This window comes from Xenopus tropicalis, chromosome 8, assembly GCF_000004195.4.
Source record: "Xenopus tropicalis strain Nigerian chromosome 8, UCB_Xtro_10.0, whole genome shotgun sequence".
Taxonomy (NCBI): domain Eukaryota; kingdom Metazoa; phylum Chordata; class Amphibia; order Anura; family Pipidae; genus Xenopus; species Xenopus tropicalis.
Window position 1 is genome coordinate 110,558,771 of NC_030684.2, and position 20,342 is coordinate 110,579,112.

At 38.1% G+C, this 20,342-nt stretch overlaps 1 protein-coding gene across 5 annotated transcripts in view; it reads left to right on the forward strand.

The window, feature by feature from the left end:
• Positions 1–20,342, forward strand: part of fmn1 (formin 1) — a 122,844-nt gene that overhangs the window by 81,211 nt on the left and 21,291 nt on the right. For all 5 annotated transcript variants that reach the window (XM_031890237.1, XM_031890238.1, NM_001129929.2 and 2 more), the window contains 6 exon segments: positions 9,000–9,061; positions 9,781–9,869; positions 10,977–11,106; positions 11,546–11,692; positions 13,151–13,210; positions 15,463–15,583. In XM_031890237.1, coding sequence (XP_031746097.1) covers positions 9,000–9,061; positions 9,781–9,869; positions 10,977–11,106; positions 11,546–11,692; positions 13,151–13,210; positions 15,463–15,583 — 609 coding nt within the window.

Here is a 20,342-nt window from a genome sequence, read left to right on the forward strand (position 1 = left end):
AGGCTCTGCTTGTGACCCACCCCAGCCCCACTATTTACCCATCCCCACCATTGATCTGCCCACCTTCTGTCCCTGGTGCTGGGCCCAGTGTGCAACCACCTCAGGCACATAATAAGACAATTAAATCTGCCACTGAACCTAAACCCCCTGTATTATGTCATACACTGTTCATTTTAACTGCCCACAGTGCCTGGTCAGATTGGATTAAGCTGATTCTGAAGGCTCACCCTTTTACATACAGTTCACCCTTGCACACGGTGTGGCAAAATGATGATGTCTCATTATAAATCGTTTTGTTGAAGAATCTAATGTGGATCCCAAGCATGATTGATTTAGAGCAGTAAACTGGAATGAAGATTAGGGCCTCGTTTTTAACCTTAAGTCCTTGCCTTAAAACATTGTGCACCCTCTTCAGAATAAACATGACTCAATGTTCTGCACATCATTCTCTACGTTGTCACATGTTCCTTCCCTGCATTGTCACATGTTCCTTCCCTGCGTTGTCACATGTTCCTTCCCTGCGTTGTCACATGTTCCTCCAACTGGAGGCCTACGGACTGGATGTGGCCCTTCAAAGGGTTTTTATGGCCCCCTGTCTACTCAAGGGCTCCATAGACTTCATTGTATGACATCATGATTTTAATACAATCCAGCCCTCAAACACAGTGTATGAGAAATAATTGGGCCACTACATGTGATCATTTAGAGAGTACTGTTCTAGCCTATTGAAACCATTGCCACAAGCTATAACTATACCAAAGTGTTTATACCAGATTATCACAATAACAGAAGATGCTGTACTATTACTGTTCTTAAGCAAGCATTTATAAAGGGAACTAAAAATAAATATCCCGTCTAACTTATTTTAGGTCAGATATATTTTTTTCAGCACATTGAACTACAGGAATATAATCTCACCCTGCTCTGAATGTTTTAATGTTCTTTGCATGTGACAAGAGGAAGGTGTGGACTAGGCCCCCTCACCTACTGCACACAACTTGCATCTGCAACTAATTACAGCAGCACTGACCTCCTCCTTGGAAGTAGAGCGATTGTTAGTCTAAACACCACTTACAGATGGAAACAGTACAGAGGCGAGACTATGTTTTACACTGCTTTCCATGACAATCCCTCTAGGAATCATGTCTCCTTTCCTCGCACCACTGATCTCTTTTAAAGCTTTGGATACTTTATAATTAGGTTAACATATTGACAGGTGCTTTTATCTGAAGGCTTCGCTAAGCTTGAGAAGCATCAGCAAACACAAAGCGAAATCTGGTGACACTGAATGCAAACACAACATTTTATCAACAATTTACTTCTTGCTTTTACTGTAGACTCCTTTTTTATGCCCTAATGCAGAGTTACCAGATCTATACTATATATTTTCAAGAATAAGCTCATAATATTCTTATATTTTTTTCATTGCAGGTAAATCTACATTTAGATTTCACAACAGTTTTGGATAAAAAATATTTTAATATAAAATAAATGAGAATACTGTAGCACTGTTTTATACAGTTTTTTCATTTTCTGCATTTGTTCCATACCTTGCTGTTTATTAGTTTAAAAACTGGCCTACGTTAAAGGGAATATAAACTCAAAAACAAGATTTGGCCAAATGAAACAGAAAACTTTCCAATATAGAGTCATTAAAGTGGCTTTAAATATAATTGCAACTGAAAGCAGGGTTTTACTGTACCTTGGTACTGTACTGTAGCAAAACTGTTTATGTGGCTGGCTTCTGCTACATTGTTTCAGTACTCGGAGAAATAGTAAAGTGAACAGAAAGGATCAGACAGATACTACTTTCAACAGCATTAAATTAACAAATAACATTGAAACAACTAAAGAAATCTTTTAAATATATATTGAAAAGTTTCTTAAAATTACAATTTGATTCAGTATGCACAATTGAATTTTTAGATTTACGTTCCCCTCCCTCTAAGGCCTAGTTAAAGTGAAAGACAATAAAAGCTTAAAAACCTCTCAGTATTTGCTTTCAGAAATCTGCAGCTGCAGGAAAGACAGTCTTAGTAGACATTGTTGAACCCAAGATGTTTTTATGAGTGTGAACCTCTCATGTATTTCAGTCTTCTTCTCTACTAGGAGCATTTTGTACGGATTCCCAACAGTGGCATATGATCTGCTAACACTCTCACTTTCTGTGCCACTTATGGTCCACCCATCTTGTGAAATGCTTTTATAGATTGTCTGTCCTCAGACACTTAGAAGCTGTCAACACAACCTATCTGTCACAGCCAATAATTGCCATTAACCCCCACTAGTGTAGGGACAGCTTTAGTAGGAAATGGGTTATGCAGACCAGTGGCATAACATAACAACAACTGACAAGGCCCCCTGAAAAAAATCCTCAGGGGGGGCCAGGGTGTACCATCAGTCACACCACCCAGTCCTGGTAGGCAAACCTGAGTGCATTGGTGAGGGCGATTACCAAACTGCCGACCCTGCGCTTTGGACCCCCACCTTCGCAAGTTATGCTGTATTGTAGTTATGCCACTGATGTAGACAAAGGAAATCTATGTGTGTACTATGAGATACTGGAAGTACAAAAGACCGGTTACACAGAAAATCTATTTGGGCACCACTGACACAGGCTTACTAAAATCACCATCATTTATTTATATAGTGCCCAAAAGTAATGTATAACAAACACGGGGTTACAATAATTACAATAATTTAACAACAAGGATTACAGAATAAAAATGAAATCAAAGGGCCTTCAAAAAGGACATGTATTCTAGTAGTCATTATCAATGAATGATTTTAATTTGCTATATGTGTATTTGAAATCATTGCAAATGTACATCTTTTCCCTAAATGTTTATTACATAGCACACCCCATTGCTATTCTCAGCACTGAGATGCACGATAGGATGTTTCTGTCAGCAGTGAGTGGGTTACAGGGCTGCTCTATTGACTATGTCTGGGAAGGTCTTCTTGAGAAACCAGTCTGGAAGTGAACCTGGTATCTCTGGTGCCAGAGTCTTTGTGCTGACGACTTTATGTAACAAGGGAGTCTCCTGATTGTGCATTAAGACCTTTTCCACATCATAAATCACCAGGCATGTTATAGACACAGTCAGGGAGGGAAGCGTCTGATAAGTCAAGTTCACAGGAGACGCTAAAACAGAACTGAAGAGTCATCATTAGTCTTGCTGCCTCCTCACTGACACTGTTTTTAGCTTCCTAAATATACAAGGCAGTCTGCTGACACAAAAAGGATTTCCAGTAACCCAATTTACTTTGTGAGCCTTGTAGCATCCACTTTGTAATGTGGCTTTTTTGCCTTGTTCAAATCACAAAATACCTGTTGATAGTGGGGACTTTTTCCTTACCTTTTGATAATTTGACATACTATATTTGGTTATTTAAGTATTTCTGCTTCCATATATAACCCATTTGTAAATAAAAGAATTTGTTTTTTAGGAAAAAAGTCTGTATAAAAAAATCGCTGATCAAATTCATGCAAAAAATGGTGACCTTTGCTTGCAGTTGCAGCCTTGTGCGGTCTCCATTAATCACTGGCTGTGTGGCCGCAACCCTTTTTATCTTCTCTTGTAGCAATCCTGTAATGTAAATTCTTTGACAAGAGCCAGTATAAGGCATGGCTTAGTCACTAATAACCCCCTCACACCAGTTTCTGTGTGTCTGTATTGGAGTAAAGGTTTTTCAACTGCGCATTTTTAGGCCAAAATCCAATATCTGTAAGCACTTACAGGCGGTTGCAGGATGTATATGGCTAGAAATGCTATACTTTATACACAGAACTTACTGTACCAGCCCAGGGGTTGGCTCTTGTTAGGCCACATTGTGAGTATTAGTGACCCTATACATGCTCAGTATCTTTGGGCAGGAGATGGAACCTAAACTTAGGGGTTGTCGGAAATCGTCATGCCCTGAGCATCTGCTGTGAATGAACAGAAAAGAGAGGTAAAGAGAGCTACTGGGGCATCTTCAGAGGCACAGATCATTACTGATGTTGTGTTGGCCCCATGGGAATCCCAAGTTTGCAAATTAATAATTCAGCCTATGAATTATTAAAATGTTTTGGTCTATTAACGGTCCTCTACATTATTTTGTGCCTTAGAAAAGAAAATATTCTTTACAGCAACTTTGATATATACAAAATCTACTTTTCAGAGAGTTACTACTAAAAAATGTTATTACTATTCTATTGGAAAGTTGCTTAGAATTATAGTTCCTTGCAAGAAGAAAAGTAAAGTATATTTGGGATCAAGCTCCCCTTTAAGATAATGGAAGAGATGTAGATAAAAAGTTCATGTACTCGGTTTGCAAAACAGTGATTTTTACTAAAACTCTAACATTTCTCATTTTTTCAAAATTCAAATAAACTTGTTTCCATGATAGTCTGGCATTTACTTAAAAATCTGAAATGAAAAAGCATGTGCAGAAAAGTCGCAGAAATTCTGAAGAGGGAGAGGGGAGGATGTGTGCCCAGAGCCTGGGGTGTAAGGCCTTAGTGTAAGGCCAGGTCTGAATCAGGACAGAGGGCCATGTGAATGACGACTACCTAGGTTTAAGCTATGATGCATTAGATGTCCAACTTAGTTTTATATAGCTTATCTGAGCAGAATGTGCGTAGTTAGTTTTCTATGAAGATTCTCATTCATCCAGGTCATGATATACAGTATCTAGTAGAATTAACTTATTCAGTTAGGTGTTGGCTGAAACTGACAGGTGTAAGAGGGTATGATCCAAGTGGTAGGCCCAACTGGCTGATCATACAATAATTCCTTGTGACTTACTTCTTATAAGATCCAGTATAATAGAGGCCAGCTTCTAGTGGTAAGAGTTGCCCCCTTCTTTATAATATATACTTACCAAATCCATCGGAGACCTCAAACATAGCGTCAGTGCGTCAACTTTATTTAGGGATGTGTCAGCACAACATGTTTTAGATCACTAGGGGTTACCTGATGAAGGATCCCCAGTGATCCAAAACATGTTGCACTGAAACATCTCTAAATAAATTCAATGTACCAACAATATTGTTGAGGTTTCCAGTGGATTTGATAAGAACAAATTGGCCAAAAATTCAGGCCACTGATTATATGGGGGGTGGATTTGCAAACATGTTAGCAGCAGATTGTATCCACAGCACAGTGTGGACAGGATTCTCAGAAGATGATGGGCCCACATACACTACCTTTCAACTTGGTCAACAGGAGACAATCTTTCCTGCAGCAAACAGTGGTGTGCAGGCACACTAAACTGCACCCGCCAGGCATGGTCTATCAACTTTGTAACTTCCCAAAAGCAAAAGATATTTTATTTTTGTTAAAGAACATTTGGAGTGAGTCGTACGTCAATATGTACTCTATACCACTGTAAGGGTGAAAAGTAAGCCCTGTGAAGTAGAGGAAGGTCATGTTCTTATTGCTGGAAAATTGAGGCATTGGACACATCAGTCTGTGAATTCTGTGCAGAATAAAGACAGAAAGGTTGTATAATCAAGTTGAATTAGGTGTGTTAAAGCACAGAGAGCAAAGGAAAGTTTCTACTTAAAACAATTCAATAACCAAAGCGTGTGAAATGTAGCTGGCAAGTGTTTTTTATGAGCGCCTGCCTGCCTAGGCGCTGGGTCCTGCTCTGCTTTTTGTCCCTTCTGACGGTTATTATATCCTAATGGGAGCAGCTTTGCTCTAATGACGCTGCTGTATATAAATTTTTCGTGCGGTGAGCAGACACTGTAGGGCCACATAAAAATGTTTGCCTTAATTTCCCTGCAAAAAAGAATCTTAGAAACCAGACCAGCCTTGTAACAGATTTTTTAAAGGTTGAAGAACCCAATAAAATTACCAGCCTCGCACAGCATGCGTCTGCTTCCTTTTGGGGTTATTGGGAGGTGTAGGTGAGATATTCAGGAGGCTGACAGTATATGGTAGAGGGAAGTGAAAACCCACCAGGGAGACTGGATTTAATGAGACTAATTTGCATTACATGGCAAGCTTCATGCAGACAAGCTTCATAACATTAGCACTTTTTAGGCTGTTGGAGGTGGGAGTCCTGGAGAGGCCGATTCTGTCTGGGAAAACTTGTAAAGGTGCTTTGCTTAACAATATAACATCTCCTTAAATGAGCATGCCATAGGACAAGAAATAGACCATTTAACCTTGTAACCATACTATACATACACTACATGAACCCAAGGCAGGGCTTTCTTATTTGCTGACCTTTATTGGTCAGTATTTGTATGCGTACACCCTTCTATTGAACAGCGCTGTGGAATATATTGACGCTTTATATGTTTTTGAAAAATAATAATAATAAAAATGTTCAGTGAATCACATTGTTTGGCAGCTTGAACAAAGCTGGCAAACACATCACATTTCTTCAAAATGCCAAAACCTTTTTCCCACCAAATAACTTGCTCAGTTGGAACAACTATGTTTTCTCTTGGACCTTACTGTTCACGGTATTGCATTTTCTTTGCACTATATGAAGATACTGAGGTAGCGTGCAACCACCCACGACTGGACCACAGTTCTGCTGTTTTTTTGTCAGTTTTATAGAAGTGAAAATATATGCATAATGTTTTTGTGCTAATGTGAGGTGCAATCCTATTGCACAATGTAGGGTTTTGTGGCAGATGTTATCAGAAACTCAATTGTTTATGGGAAACAGAATTTGCTTTTGAATATATTTAAAAAAAAAACAAATTATACTGGTCCTTTATATTGCAGTGCACTACAGTTCAGTATATGATGTATTGGACAAATATATATGTATTGAATTTAGAGGATGAAGATTGTAACCACAAATAGTTATAGGCTACAGTGGCAAAATCATTCTTGAACAATGTGCAGGCATGGCTGTAATTTATCATTTAAGTGAGTTGTTTGCCATTAAGTTTACTTTTACTATATTACATACTATATATTTGGCTTATTCTTCTGTGCCTCTTTCCAGCTTTCATATGGGTCACTGACCTCAGCAGCCATAACACTTCTGCTCTGTGAGGGTGTCCAGTTCTATCATTGTTAATTTGTTCCTTTTTATTACTAAGACTTCTATCCAGCCACTGCCTGGTTGTTTGGGTAAATTGGACCTTAGCAAGCATGTAGCTGTTAAAAGTTCTGGATGGGAGAGCTGCTGAACAAAAAGTTTAATATTTTCAAAAGCCATAGAAAACGCAGACCCCCTGCAAAGTGTCTCAAAATATCCATGTGGATATGATACTAGGGGGCCCATTTACTTACTCACGAACCGGCCGAATGCGTCCGATTGCGTTTTTTTCGTAATGATCGGTATTTGGCGATTTTTTCAGAAAATTATTGCGACTTTTTCGTTGCCATCCGAATGTTGTGCAAAATCTGGCGATTTTTTCGTAGCGTTAAAACTTGCGCGAAAAGTCGCGCCTTTTTCGTAGCCATTCCGAAAGTTGTGCAAAATGTTGCGGTTTTTTCGTAGCGTTCGGATTCATTCAAGCTTCAGTATGGGGACTTTTCTTGGGCCAGGTTGGAGCTGCAGGGTGCCATTGAGTCCTATGGGAGGCTTCCAAAATCATGCTAAGTCTGAAAGTTTCGGCCGCTGCTTACGAGCGCTCAATACGAAAAAGTCGCGACAAGATACGAGCGAATCATAATGGCTACGAAAAACTCGCGTTTTTTCGCGATAATCGTATTGGTAACGAAAAAGTCGCAACAATTTCCGAAAAGTCGTAAAGGCGCCGAAAAAATCGCAAAAAATACGAAAAACTCGCAAAATGTTCGTTTTCCAATCGGAATTTTTCCAATTCGGATTCGAATTCGTGTCTTAGTAAATCAGCCCCTAAAAGTTCATTTAAAGGGAACGGGCTATTCATGCAGGTTTTTTTTATCTCTTTATTTTCCTTCCTTTTCTATTTTTTTAACGAATTTGTGATTTTAAATAAACTTAAATAAACATAATTTAATTTATAGGTCTAGTGGTGTGCCAACAAAAGTGTAACCTTTCTTTGTTTGATACTTATTCATGCAGGTTATGATCTAGAAACAGTAGCAGTGACCAGATGCATTTGTTCAATTTAATAGGAACAGATTTTTAATATTAAAGGAGAAGGAAAGCCTAAGTCACTTGTGGGTGCCAAAATGTTAGGCACCCCCAAGTGACTTTAATCGCTTACCTTGTACCCCAGGCTGGTGCCCCTGTTAGGAGAGGACCGCACCAGTGTTGGTGCGCTTGCGCATCAGAGTGAAAAGCTGAACTTAAACAGGAAAATCTGCTTTTCACTATAATGCACATGCACCAGCCCAGGGAATTCACCGAAGAAGAAACGCGGAAGAAGGAAGCGCTCGCTACAGGTACCCCAGGCTGGTGCTGTTTTCTCCTAACAGGGGCACCAGCCCGGGGTACAAGGTAAGCGATTAAAGTCACCTGGGGGTGCCTAACATTTTGGCACCCCCAAGTGACTTAGCCTTTCCTTCTCCTTTAACATATTTTAGGCATAATCTACAAAAGTAGGAGGAATATACTGTACATGAATGGCATTATAAGGTAGTTCACTACTCTTTCCATACATCAGGGATCCCCAACCTTTTATACCCCTGAGCTACATTCAAATGGAAAAAGTTTTGGAGAGCAACACAAGCATGAAAAAGGTTTCCGGGGGAATGCCAATGAGAGCTATAATGGTCTATTTGATAGACCCTATGTTGAGTGGCAGCCTACAGAAGGCTGTCTGGCAATTACACTGGGTTTTATGCAACCAAAACCTGCCTCCTAACAAGAAATTCAAAAATAAGCACCTGCTTTGAGGTCACTGGGACCAACATCCAAAGGTTCATCACGATCACTGCCATACAGTATAAATAGTACTGTCCTGTGTAAATTGTCACCTGTTAAGGAGAACATTATACACATAAAGGGCTAATAAATGTTGAGTTTCCTTTGTATTTTCACATTACGAATTTGTAAGCTGGTTATACAGTTAACACAAATGTAATCTAAATGAAATGATTTTTTTTTCTTTTTAGCAATTCTTAATGTAGATAATTCAGTTGTGGACATAGAAACTCTTGAAGCCTTGTATGAAAACGTAAGTACTGCACTGTATGTATTTATAAATAGTTGTGTGTAGACCCCTTTGCAATATTTAAAGTTTTCAGTAAATGTTTATGTATATATATATATATATAATACACAAGAGTCATGAATATCCTGTTAATTATATCCATTTAAATGGTGCTTAGTAATGTCATCAGTTCTAATCAGTGCTAAGTGATGTAATTTCTGTCACAAGACTCACTTTAGGTGACTGGCCTTTAGTGCTAGGCCTAGATGGTGGGGCAGCCTTGCTGGCCACATTGTACACGGCACAGCTCCTCTCTTATGGCACAGTCCTCTCCAGTCACGCCCCCCCAGTTATCAGCTCACATGCTCGCGTTCGTTCCTATGCATGTGTGCTGACAGCGAGGGGAGGGGGAGCTTGATGAGCTAGGACAAGCGCAAAACCTGCACCATTACCTGTAAGAAGCAGACTATGTGGAAAGGAGGACACGGAATAGGGGAGTAGAAGAGGTACCTGCTTAGCACACCTCAGCATTGTGCCCTAGACATGTGTCTTCTGCCTACCCCTAGTTCCAGCCCTGTTGGCCTTGGCCATATTGTTCTGTTCCCTAAAATGCTATTTATATGTTTTATTTAAATTTTTTATGTATTTGAGTTCATTATAACATACATTACCTAAATCTTTTGTGGTCAGCGTTATATAGAAAAAGTATAGACTAGGAATCTTGACTGTCATTTTCGTTACAGAGGGCTCAGAAGGAGGAGATGGAAATCATCAAAAAACACTATCAGACATCTAAAGCTGAGGATGTAAAACTGCTGGACAAACCTGAACAGTAAGGTTTACTCTCTCCCTCTCTCCATTAAAAATCTCTTTCCTTTCGTTCAAATTTGTCTCATTCAGAAAATACATTGAAATAGCTATAAGTTCTGTTCTGTAGTAGGTAGCAGTTCATGTAGGCACTCTCCACCCTGCAATCAATGTTATTAGTTTTCCCAAAAACTACCAGCTTTTCATGCCTTTGCACAAAAATGGTTGTAATATTAAATAAAGTATTGCTGGTACAACTGAGCGCACAGGCTATGAAGCACAGAACTAGGAATGAATTAATTGTCAGAGTCTGAAGGGGAAGTTGTAGAATTTAAAATGTTGCAGATTTAAGTAATCTAAGAAGATTTGCAAGTAGTGTTCATCATTTAGTTTTTTTTTTTAATTTTGTGCATTTCCTTTAAGTATCTTTCCTAACTGAAACTTTAAATGCTGTTTGGTTGCCTAATTTTTCGATCGCTGCAACCAAAAACAGAATAAGTACATGGTTATATATGTGCTTTATTAATACAAATAGTTTAAAAAATATGCCAGTTTCATTATATTTAGATATACAGGTCCATACCTTATCCAGAAACCCATTATCCAGAAAGTTCCGAATAACAGAAAGCCCATTTCCCATAGACTCCATTATAAGCAAGTAATTCTAATTTTTGAAAATGATTTCCTTTTTCTCTGTAATAATAAAACAGTACCTTGTACTTGATCATAACTAAGATATACTTAATCCTTATTGGAGGCAAAACAAGCCTATTGGGTTTATTCAATATTTAAATGATTTTTAGCAGACTTAAGTTATGGAGATCCAAATTACAGAAAGACCCCTTATTCGGAAAACCCCAGGTCCAGAGCATTCTGGATAACAGGTCCCATACCTGTATTTCTATTGTATTATATTTACAATATGGTCCAAAATGTCTCACATATGGGTATAAGCCTTTACTTTTTTAAAATTCATTTATACTAAGAAAAAAATGAAAATATATTCGCATAAAATATAATTTCATTTTTACTCTATGCAATACTTTCAAGAGTAACATTTTTCAGAAATTCAGAATTATTCCAAAATGATACATCGGATGACTCAAAATGTATTTTCTGTCTCCTTGCTCAGGTTTCTTTACGAGCTGTCTCAGATTCCCAACTTTGTTGAGCGATCTCAGTGTATTATATTCCAGTCTGTCTTTTTAGAGGGAATAAGCTCAGTGAGGCGGAAGGTGGATATCATCAGTCGGGCCTGCGATGTGAGTTATTATACAATGCATGTTCACGCATTCCCTGGCTATTAGTACAAGAACCACCTTATAGGTCTTGCTGCTGTTGTTTTAATCCAAATTAGAATTCTTCTTCATTCCCTACAGTCTCAAAAACATGTATGCTTGGTTGATTTATTACATGGGGACATTTATTTTGCATTGTTTATTACAACTTAAACATTAAAGAACAGTTAGTTAATGATAAGGAAATGTCAAATATTTTTTGTGTCAGTTTTATCATACAATGTGTTTTTTTCATATCACGGTGTAAAAGGGGTAATGCAGTCAGTCTCTGCTCTCACCTTGGGGTGATCAGTGTTATTAACAATATATAATCTATTCCAGCTATGTCTATCCACGCAAAGGACAATGCTGTCATCATTTTTATATGTTCCAAACAGCAACAGAATGTTTTTTGTTTCTGTAGTGCCTCTTGGAGAGGGTTTCTGTGAGAGATATAATAGGTCTGATTCTTGCATTCGGAAACTACATGAATGGAGGCAACCGTACTCGGGGTCAGGCAGACGGATTTGGGCTGGAAATCCTTCCCAAACTAAAGGATGTTAAAAGCAGGGTAAGTGTTAACTGTAGAAAATGTTGTTGCCCATCCTGTACCATTCCTGAAAGATATGGGATAGCATATTTATGAACATAGTGAGCCTGATTGCAGATTGCTTACTGGTTGCTATGGGCAACTACACTGCTGCAGTTTTGCATTAGTATATTAGCCTGTTGAAATTAAAGTATTTTCACATTAATGGTGTACCATACTTTTGAAATCTTGAAGTTTTGTGAGAGGACCAATCATAGGATATAATTAGAAGTCATAACAATGGAAAAGAGGAGGAGGGAAAAAAAGGTTAAAAGTGGAAGAGAGTGGATAAGTTGGTTACGGAGATGAGTATTTCCATTTTAACCATATACTGTTACAGTATATTTGAGAATTAAAATATATCACATCATTTGATATGTTAGTGTTGTTTGAAACCACTGATTTTTTTGCTTGACTTTGTAAATGTATTCATGTCCAAATGCCATAAGCTTTTCTTTGTCCTTTGCTCACAAAATTTATTGTGGATATTAGCCATGGTTGGGGATGAGAGTCTTCTGCCATTTTGTGATTCGCCTCTTAAATTGCTGTAACGCACAGCTCTGAAAATCACTGACCTGTGTTCTATTCATTTTTTTAGTGTAAACACAGTGAAACATAGTAATAAGGTGGCCAACAATTTATGTGGGTTCTCCAGAATTTCTACCAGTATGACACAGATCTCCTCACAGCACTTAGACCTTTGCTGAAGCTCATTTAATTTATTCTAGCGTCCTCTTATTTACACAATTCATGATTTTCCTAGCTAAAATGCAAACTTTTCACCATTTGTTATGCGTCAAAACCACGAAAAACGAGAGTGTAAAAATATGCCATCTTAAAGCTGTTGACGTAGGCAATTTTTTTTGCAGTCCTTCCACTTTGAGGTGGAGTTTTTTCATATTTTTGTGGGGACATATTCGTGCTATTTAAGTATTCACATTTTTTTTTGTTCTATGTCTTTCAATTTTTTTTAACTGTGTAGAATATTTTAGATCAATCTCAAGAAAAAAATGGGTATCAGATGGAGCTTTAAAAATATTTATCAATGTTTCTTGTATCTTTTCAACCGCATTTTCTTTATCTTTAGAATTCTCAAGAGCTTTTGGGAATTTTTAAGTTTCTTTACTGCTTAAGTCTATTGGAACATTGTGCAATGCAATAAAAAAACTCTTGGGCTGTATTATGTGTGAGAAATTTTGAGCGCCGAATGATAAATATCCAAGAACCAAAAAAATGAGACAACTGTTTCATGTTCTGCATATTTGTTATGTGCAAGGTGCACCAAGACAAATCCATAACCATTTCCACATATTGAGAAACCTGCCCTGAAATGTTTACTTACATAATGAACATTTAACTGACTTCAGGATTTATTGTAGGTTTAATTTGTGTGAAATCAGTGACTATGACAAAATATTATTTCTTCTGTTTCCTTCCTAGGATAATAAAGCCAGCCTGGTGGATTATGTTGTACGTTATTATCTACGATATTTTGACCAGGTGAGAACAGAAAGTCTAAACAAGTGCTCCAGAAGGCAAAATAAAGCAGGAGTTCAGTGCTATGGGATAAAAAGCAATAGGACATAGAACACTTTTACAATAAACTGGTTATTAGAAGTATAACATATTTTTTTTATTGCCCAATTTTCTGTACTAAACCCACTTGTATTTTTAGGCCCCATTCCCAAGGGGGCACCATAAGTTTGGTTGCTGCCCTCTTTTCCCTGTGAAAGCATACAGAATTGTAACTTACTAAATCAGGAATTGTGCTTATATACTATATGTAAGCTATCAATTTAAAGCTGTTCTGGCAGATCATATGAACTGCTGTGCTTCTCATTTGGCAACATATACGCATTTACAAAATCTGGAACACAGCAGGCGAAGCAACATAGTCAACCCATATGTTGCTGGAACATCAGAAGAACAAACATCACATTCTTGTGTTTTTCAAACCCAGCAACACTCGGAGACAAAAGCTGGTGCACCCTAAAGACCCTACACCAAAGGACATAAAATGTAATGTGGTCTATGCTGTCCAGTGTAGTGAAGAGTGCTCTGACTTATACATTGGCGAGACAAAACAACCTGTCTGTAAGAGAATGGCCCAACATAGGAGGGCTACCTCCTCAGGACAAGACTCAGCAGTTTATCTACACCTCAAGGAAAAAGGACACTCTTTTGAGGACAGTAATGTGCATATTTTGGACCGAGAGGACCGATGAAAGAGGTGTGAAAGAGGCCATTTATGCCACCCTGGAAAAACCATCCCTGAACTGAGGTGGGGACCTGCGACACCACTTGTCATCAACATACAATGCCGTTTTGACATCCTTACCCCGGCGGTTTCACAACAGTATACACTTTCAGTCATGTACTTTGAAGGATTAACACCTACATGAATGAGAATCATGGTACCATTGTGACTGGATCATACCTTCTTACACCTGTCAGTTTCAGCCAACACCTAACTGAATAAGTTCAATGGAACCATTGTGATTGGATGTCTGTGACTTTACAACCCTCAAGGGTTTAAATGCCAGGGAATTCCCTACCAGTCATTTGAGCTGAAGAAGCCACTTGGATGAGTGGAAAAACTCAGAAAGGTTCAGCTGTTTTAGACTTAATTCTACTAGATATTAAAAAAGTATTCAGTTTGCAAAATGATGTACAAAAGCCTAACAAAAAAACATGTAAAAAGTTTTATGTTTGCTTCAGAAACCCTACATTTTATATAAACAAAGCTGCTGTGTAACACGGGGGCAGCCATGTAAGCTGAAAAAAGGAGAAAAGGCACAGGTTATACAGCACATAACAGATAAACTCAACAGATAAAATACCATTGTATTCTACTATCTGCTATATAACCTGTGCCTTTTCTCCTTTCTTTTAGCTTGCTTGGCTGCCCCCATGGCTACACGCCAAGTTATTTATATAAGCTATAGTAGGGTTTCTGAAGCAAACATACAATTTTTACCAGCACAGGCCAATAATATATTACATTTGAATTACTTTAAAACACTTTCATTTTTTTTGGTGTTACTGTTCCTTTAAAATTGGAACGGAGGTAATGGTTTACCAAGGGTGGAAAAGGTTTAGATAAGTTTTTCCCAAGAAATGTCTTATCATCATGGAATGATATATGCAATAACGCCTTTATTAAGCCAAAACACCTTGCAGACTTGTCAGTGTACTGCCAACGAGATTACTGTGCATTTATGTGATGTATGTGTTGTGCTCGATTGAGCCATTGTACTGCTGATAGCTGAATAGATTTTCATGTTAAGTAGCCCATTTACTGTTATATATGTGGATAGATTATCAGAAAGGCTGTGAACCTAATGATCACTATTGAATCTGACGCACAGCTTATAGGTGTGTATAAAGAATACATTTGTTACTTCTGCCCTTTTATCCAGTAGTAAGCAGTGTAGTGTACTTGCTATGATTTGCCACTGCTAATTCCGCTATACAATAGGCCACCATTTTTGTCACTGCCTGCTTTCATCCTAGATTGATATGTGCCTTCACTTATTCATAGTGACTTTCCTGCTGAAACAAGTCATTCTATGATGTTGTTTTCTCCAGACTTTATTAAAATCTAAAAATGCTCAGTTAAAAGGAAAAATTTCCACTGTAAATAAGCCTAATGTTTTTATATTAACTGAATGTGATTTATTTAAGCAATCTAATATATATTTTACCTGCATATTATGTTCAGGAGAAGCTAAAGTGTATCTTATATCTTGTAGGATGCTGGAACAGACAAAAGTGTTTTTCCACTGCCAGAATCCCAGGACCTTTTACTGGCTTCGCAGGTGAAATTTGAAGACCTGGACAAAGACTTACGGAAACTTAAAAAGGACATTGAAGGTAAGACGGAATGTTGTAGGTGTCTTTTTTTACAATTTTTTTTTTTTTAATGAAGTGCATGTTATAGACAGAGCAATTAGTGCTTTTATTTGCAGTTTTGTGCTTACTGGGGCTATATCAACAAGAAACTGAACACCCCTGTCCGTGTGGCTAGAGAATGAGTAGCTACAAAGAGGTTAAACAATAATAGATCCAAAAATCTATATCTAACTTGATATTTCACATTAGTAAAACAAGATATGAAAAAGATTGTGTAAACAGCTCCAAAACTTTGTTATTATATGATGTGTATGTATAGTAATAATAAAATTTGGGGTGGGAGGTTTAATACCTGAATATACCAAATCTGTAGGAAATGGACCTAAAGCATGCACGAATTCCTTTCTGTCATTTGCAAGGCCATGTGTTTAATAGAAATATTTTTTCCCTTTGCTTGTGGAACAACAACTTAGCAACTCAAAGAAAAGAATTGGAATTTGTAAGACTTTGTGGAAGCAAATGTCAGGTCTAAGATTAGAGCAGCGCTGTTTAATGCTACAAAATAAAATAAACATTTTAAAAAGCTCTTGGCTCGTAGTTTGCCGAGTCTTTAGAGAGGCTTTAGAGATCAAAGTACAACAAATGTAAATATAGTTGGTCTGATATTGTGTTTTGTACTAATGATAGGATACACTAAGCTGAGCATAAGATATGACTTATGTACATTTACCAGCTTTGTCATAGCATTCCTAATATGTATGAAACAAGTCACCATATACTACTAGGAGCTTTAAGTAGCCGCTCTGCCAATAGTGATACAGCTACAGCGAGTTTTAGGCACACCAAAAGTGACACCTGTGAACTTTTTGTCATGTACCTCCTTCCAAGTTGGATAGTGCAATTTTAGGCACAAGAAGTCACCATCTATTTTAACAAAATCCACTGGAAAGCAACGCAAGTTCAACTTCTGTGTGTTTTATTCAGAGATGCATAGCTATGAGATTTGGTGTGAGAACTTCTTTGCTGTCCTAGATATTTATTATAACTATGGTTGAATATCACCAATGTTTTCCTATATCTGTAACCTTGTAATAAGCTAAGGGGGCCCTACTCCAATGTTAAACCACCAAGGGGAATTTCTGGGGTTTTGGGTGGATCAGTGTACATCAGGGCAATGGACTATAATGCCCTCACTATTAACTGTCAAATTTTAGGAGATATACAGTAATTCAAAGAAATGCTTGAGGTTTTCTGGATTACACATATTAAGATCTTTACTTCTTTGAAGTATTCTTAGAACTTTCCTCTCTCTTCCTTTAAACACCTCATCTATGGGTGGGTACAAAAAAATTGAATTATAAAGCAGCAAACAATAATTGAACAAAACATTGGGACCTGAGACACCAAAATCAGCATACAACAGAAACAAAAATATGCACATTTATTATTCTTATTTCCTGATAAAAGGCTAGCTTTAATTAAGCGGTAGAAGTTATCCTCAATATCTGCTCTGTGTGTCTACGCACAGGCCCAACGCAGTGTCTGTCGGTAAAGATACAGTAAGGAATAGAAAGGAGTGACAGGTGGAAAAATGCAGATTCACAACAACCCTGTATGCGATCAACCTTATTTGCTGGTGTTTCCTTGCCTTTCTTAATATTTTAAGTAAACCTTGATCTTACCCCTTACAAATAACATGCAGCCCCCCTCTAAAAACACCTATAGGGCCATATAATGCTGTCAGGGAGATCCCAGCTCCCCCTCCATTTCCTTGCCATGCACTGACATAACAGTTATTTCATCTATTGCAAGTAAGATTGTTTGTCCCTCACAATCTGTCTGCATCTGCAAACAAATACATATTAAATCATTCTTTGCTTTCTGAACCAAAGATCTAAGTTCTAAGTTTATCATATGTAGCTTGTCACCAATGACTACTACAGACCTCTATTGTCACTGGTCTAGCTGAGAGCAGCTGAACTGAGCAGTTTCAAAGTAATTTATATGTTGTTGGATGCCAAAGTGCCCTGCAAACCTAATTGTGGTACCATTAGGTGAAATCCAGTATTATGCATTTCCCCTCCGTTAGATGCGAGAAATTGTCATCCGGAAGTGTATACAAGAACTTACATACTGGTAATAAAGTTGCATCAGGCAGAAGCAGCTTTTTCCTTTTTCTTAATCTACAAACTATCACCCCCGTGGTCTGTTTCTAATCTGATCTGCAGAGCTTTATTATCCTTACACCTCCAAGAATTAACAGCACGTGCCTAGCTCCTCTCAACACCTCAGGGTTACTTTATCTGACCCTTACGTTTCTTACAGGACTTAAAGGGAAGGTTATATTTGCAAGTCAAAGAAGAAGCAGGACGTAAAGCACTCCGGACTGCCAGGGTCTGCTAAAACATGATCTTTATTTCTTCACATTAAAAACAAGTGCGTTAGTGCACTTATTCATAGGCAAACATACACAGTAATGAATTGACTTAAATAGAGAAAGTGGTCTGACGACATCACAGAAACCACACCTCTCCCAATTTAACAGGATAAAAAACAGTGAGAAATAAATCATGACAGATTCACCCAAACAGACCCTGTTAGAGATTGAATAGCCCAATCAAATTAAAAACTAATTGAAATTTAACCTTAATTTTAATTCATTGATTGGTCCAACAGTTGGACTTTTTTTTTATTTTATGTATATATTATTGTTCTATTTTATTATTCTAAGTCCAACTATCGGAGCATCATTCATAATAAATGTAATAAATAAATAAATATATATAAACTATCAGAATAATTGATTGGTATATATTATAATACAAGTAAAAAGCTCATTAAAGATCAGAAATATAAATTCGAAATTCTAAATATAACAACTAACATCAAATGCTGAATTTAAACCAGCGGGGTGGCGGGTGTTCAAAATGAATATCCATTTCATTTCTAGAAGTAACAACTTAGTGAGTTTATCAGAATCCCTTTCATCAGGCATGACTCTATCAATAACTTGTATCTGTAGCTTAGAAACATTCGATTCGCAACACTGTATAAAATGTCTAGCTACTGGGCTACTTTCATTAATAGAAACTATATGTCTAATATGTTCCCGCATTCTATTTTTTAGGGGACGAGTAGTGCAGCCAACATATTGAGTTTTACAGTTCAAACAGGTCAGCAAATATACTATAAATTGTGTATTGCAGTTAGCATAGAACTGCATATCAAACACTCTACCAGTCACTGAACTACAGAAACTAGTGGAGCGCCTGATGTAAGTACATGTCACACATTTTCGTGCCCCACAGCAATAAGTTCCTTTTGTTTCAAGCCACGTCTTTTTCGTGGGTTGTGATCGCCACAAAGTGGGGGAGAGGACGTTGCCCAAAGTAGGGGCTCTACGTGCAACGACTCTGCATCCATCCCGCAGGATAGTGGCCAGATCAGAGTGGCTTGGGTGGCAGGAATCCACCCTCAACAGGGAATTCCCTGCACAAGTCTTTCTATATACTGAAGTTTCAATGTTCTGGTTTTTAGCAGTCAAACGCAGATCCAAAAATGAAATGGTGTGATTATGAAAGTCATTGGTGAATTTCAAGTTAAGATCATTAGTGTCAGGGCCGGATTTCTCTTCTGGGCGCCACGAGGCCGCCCCTGTTGGTGCCCCCCGTGTGCAAACGCTCCCCCCCCCCCCCAGTGCGCATGCACGAACGCAGCCGAGAGTGTTGGTTGAATCTACGTATCAACCTCTGTCTAATAACCCTACCCATTCCTTTAAAGAGATGCTGACCAACCTTGTCAATGCTGGCTTTGGGAGTGGTCTCTTTTCAGTGAAAATTAGGGACTATCTGGTACCTAACCATCCCAGTATACCTCTTTTCCATCACCTACCAAAGGTACATAAGAATGAACGCCCTCCTATTGGTAGACCAATTGTTTCTGGGATAGGTTCGCTTAATGAAAGATTATCAGAATTCATTGACCTATATTTACAACCTTTAGTTCAACGGCTTGTTTCATATGTTCGAGATACCAAACACATTTTACAGGTGTTAGATAGTGTGAAATGGGATAGCACTTTTGCATGGGCTACAATAGACGTTGTGTCTCTCTATTCCTGCATTCCCCATGAAAAGGGTTTACTGGCTGTTTCATATCATCTGGAGAGATACAGCACCTATGATGATGTCACTAAGAGTTTTATTTTGGGTGCGATAGAGTTTTTACTTACACGTAATTTCTTTAAATTTGATGGCATTTTCTACTTCTTGTAGATTGTAAGCTCTTTTGGGCAGGGCCCTCTTCACCTCTTGTATCGGTTATTGATTGCTTTATATGTTACTCTGTATGTCCAATGTATGTAACCCACTTATTGTACAGCGCTGCGGAATATGTTGGCGCTTTATAAATAAATGTTAATGTAATGTAATGTAATGTAACTTCCAAAAGTGTGGGACCTCAATGGGTGCCAAGTTTGCACCCACCTACGCCAACCTCTATATGGGTTGGTGGGAGGAGTCCCACATTTATGGTAGTGTACATAACTATGCACATAATATTATGTTTTATAAGAGATATGTCGATGACCTCCTGTTCATTTGGCAGGGGTCAGAGCAAGAATTTATTCACTTTGTAAATGAGTTAAACACTAATCAGGCCCGGATTTGTGGAGAGGCCACAAAGGCCCGGGCCTAGGGCGGCAGAAGCTTGGGGGTGGCATGCCGCAAGAAAATTTTTAAGTTTGGCTCCCATACAGAGCAGTTGGGACCTCTCCCCACTG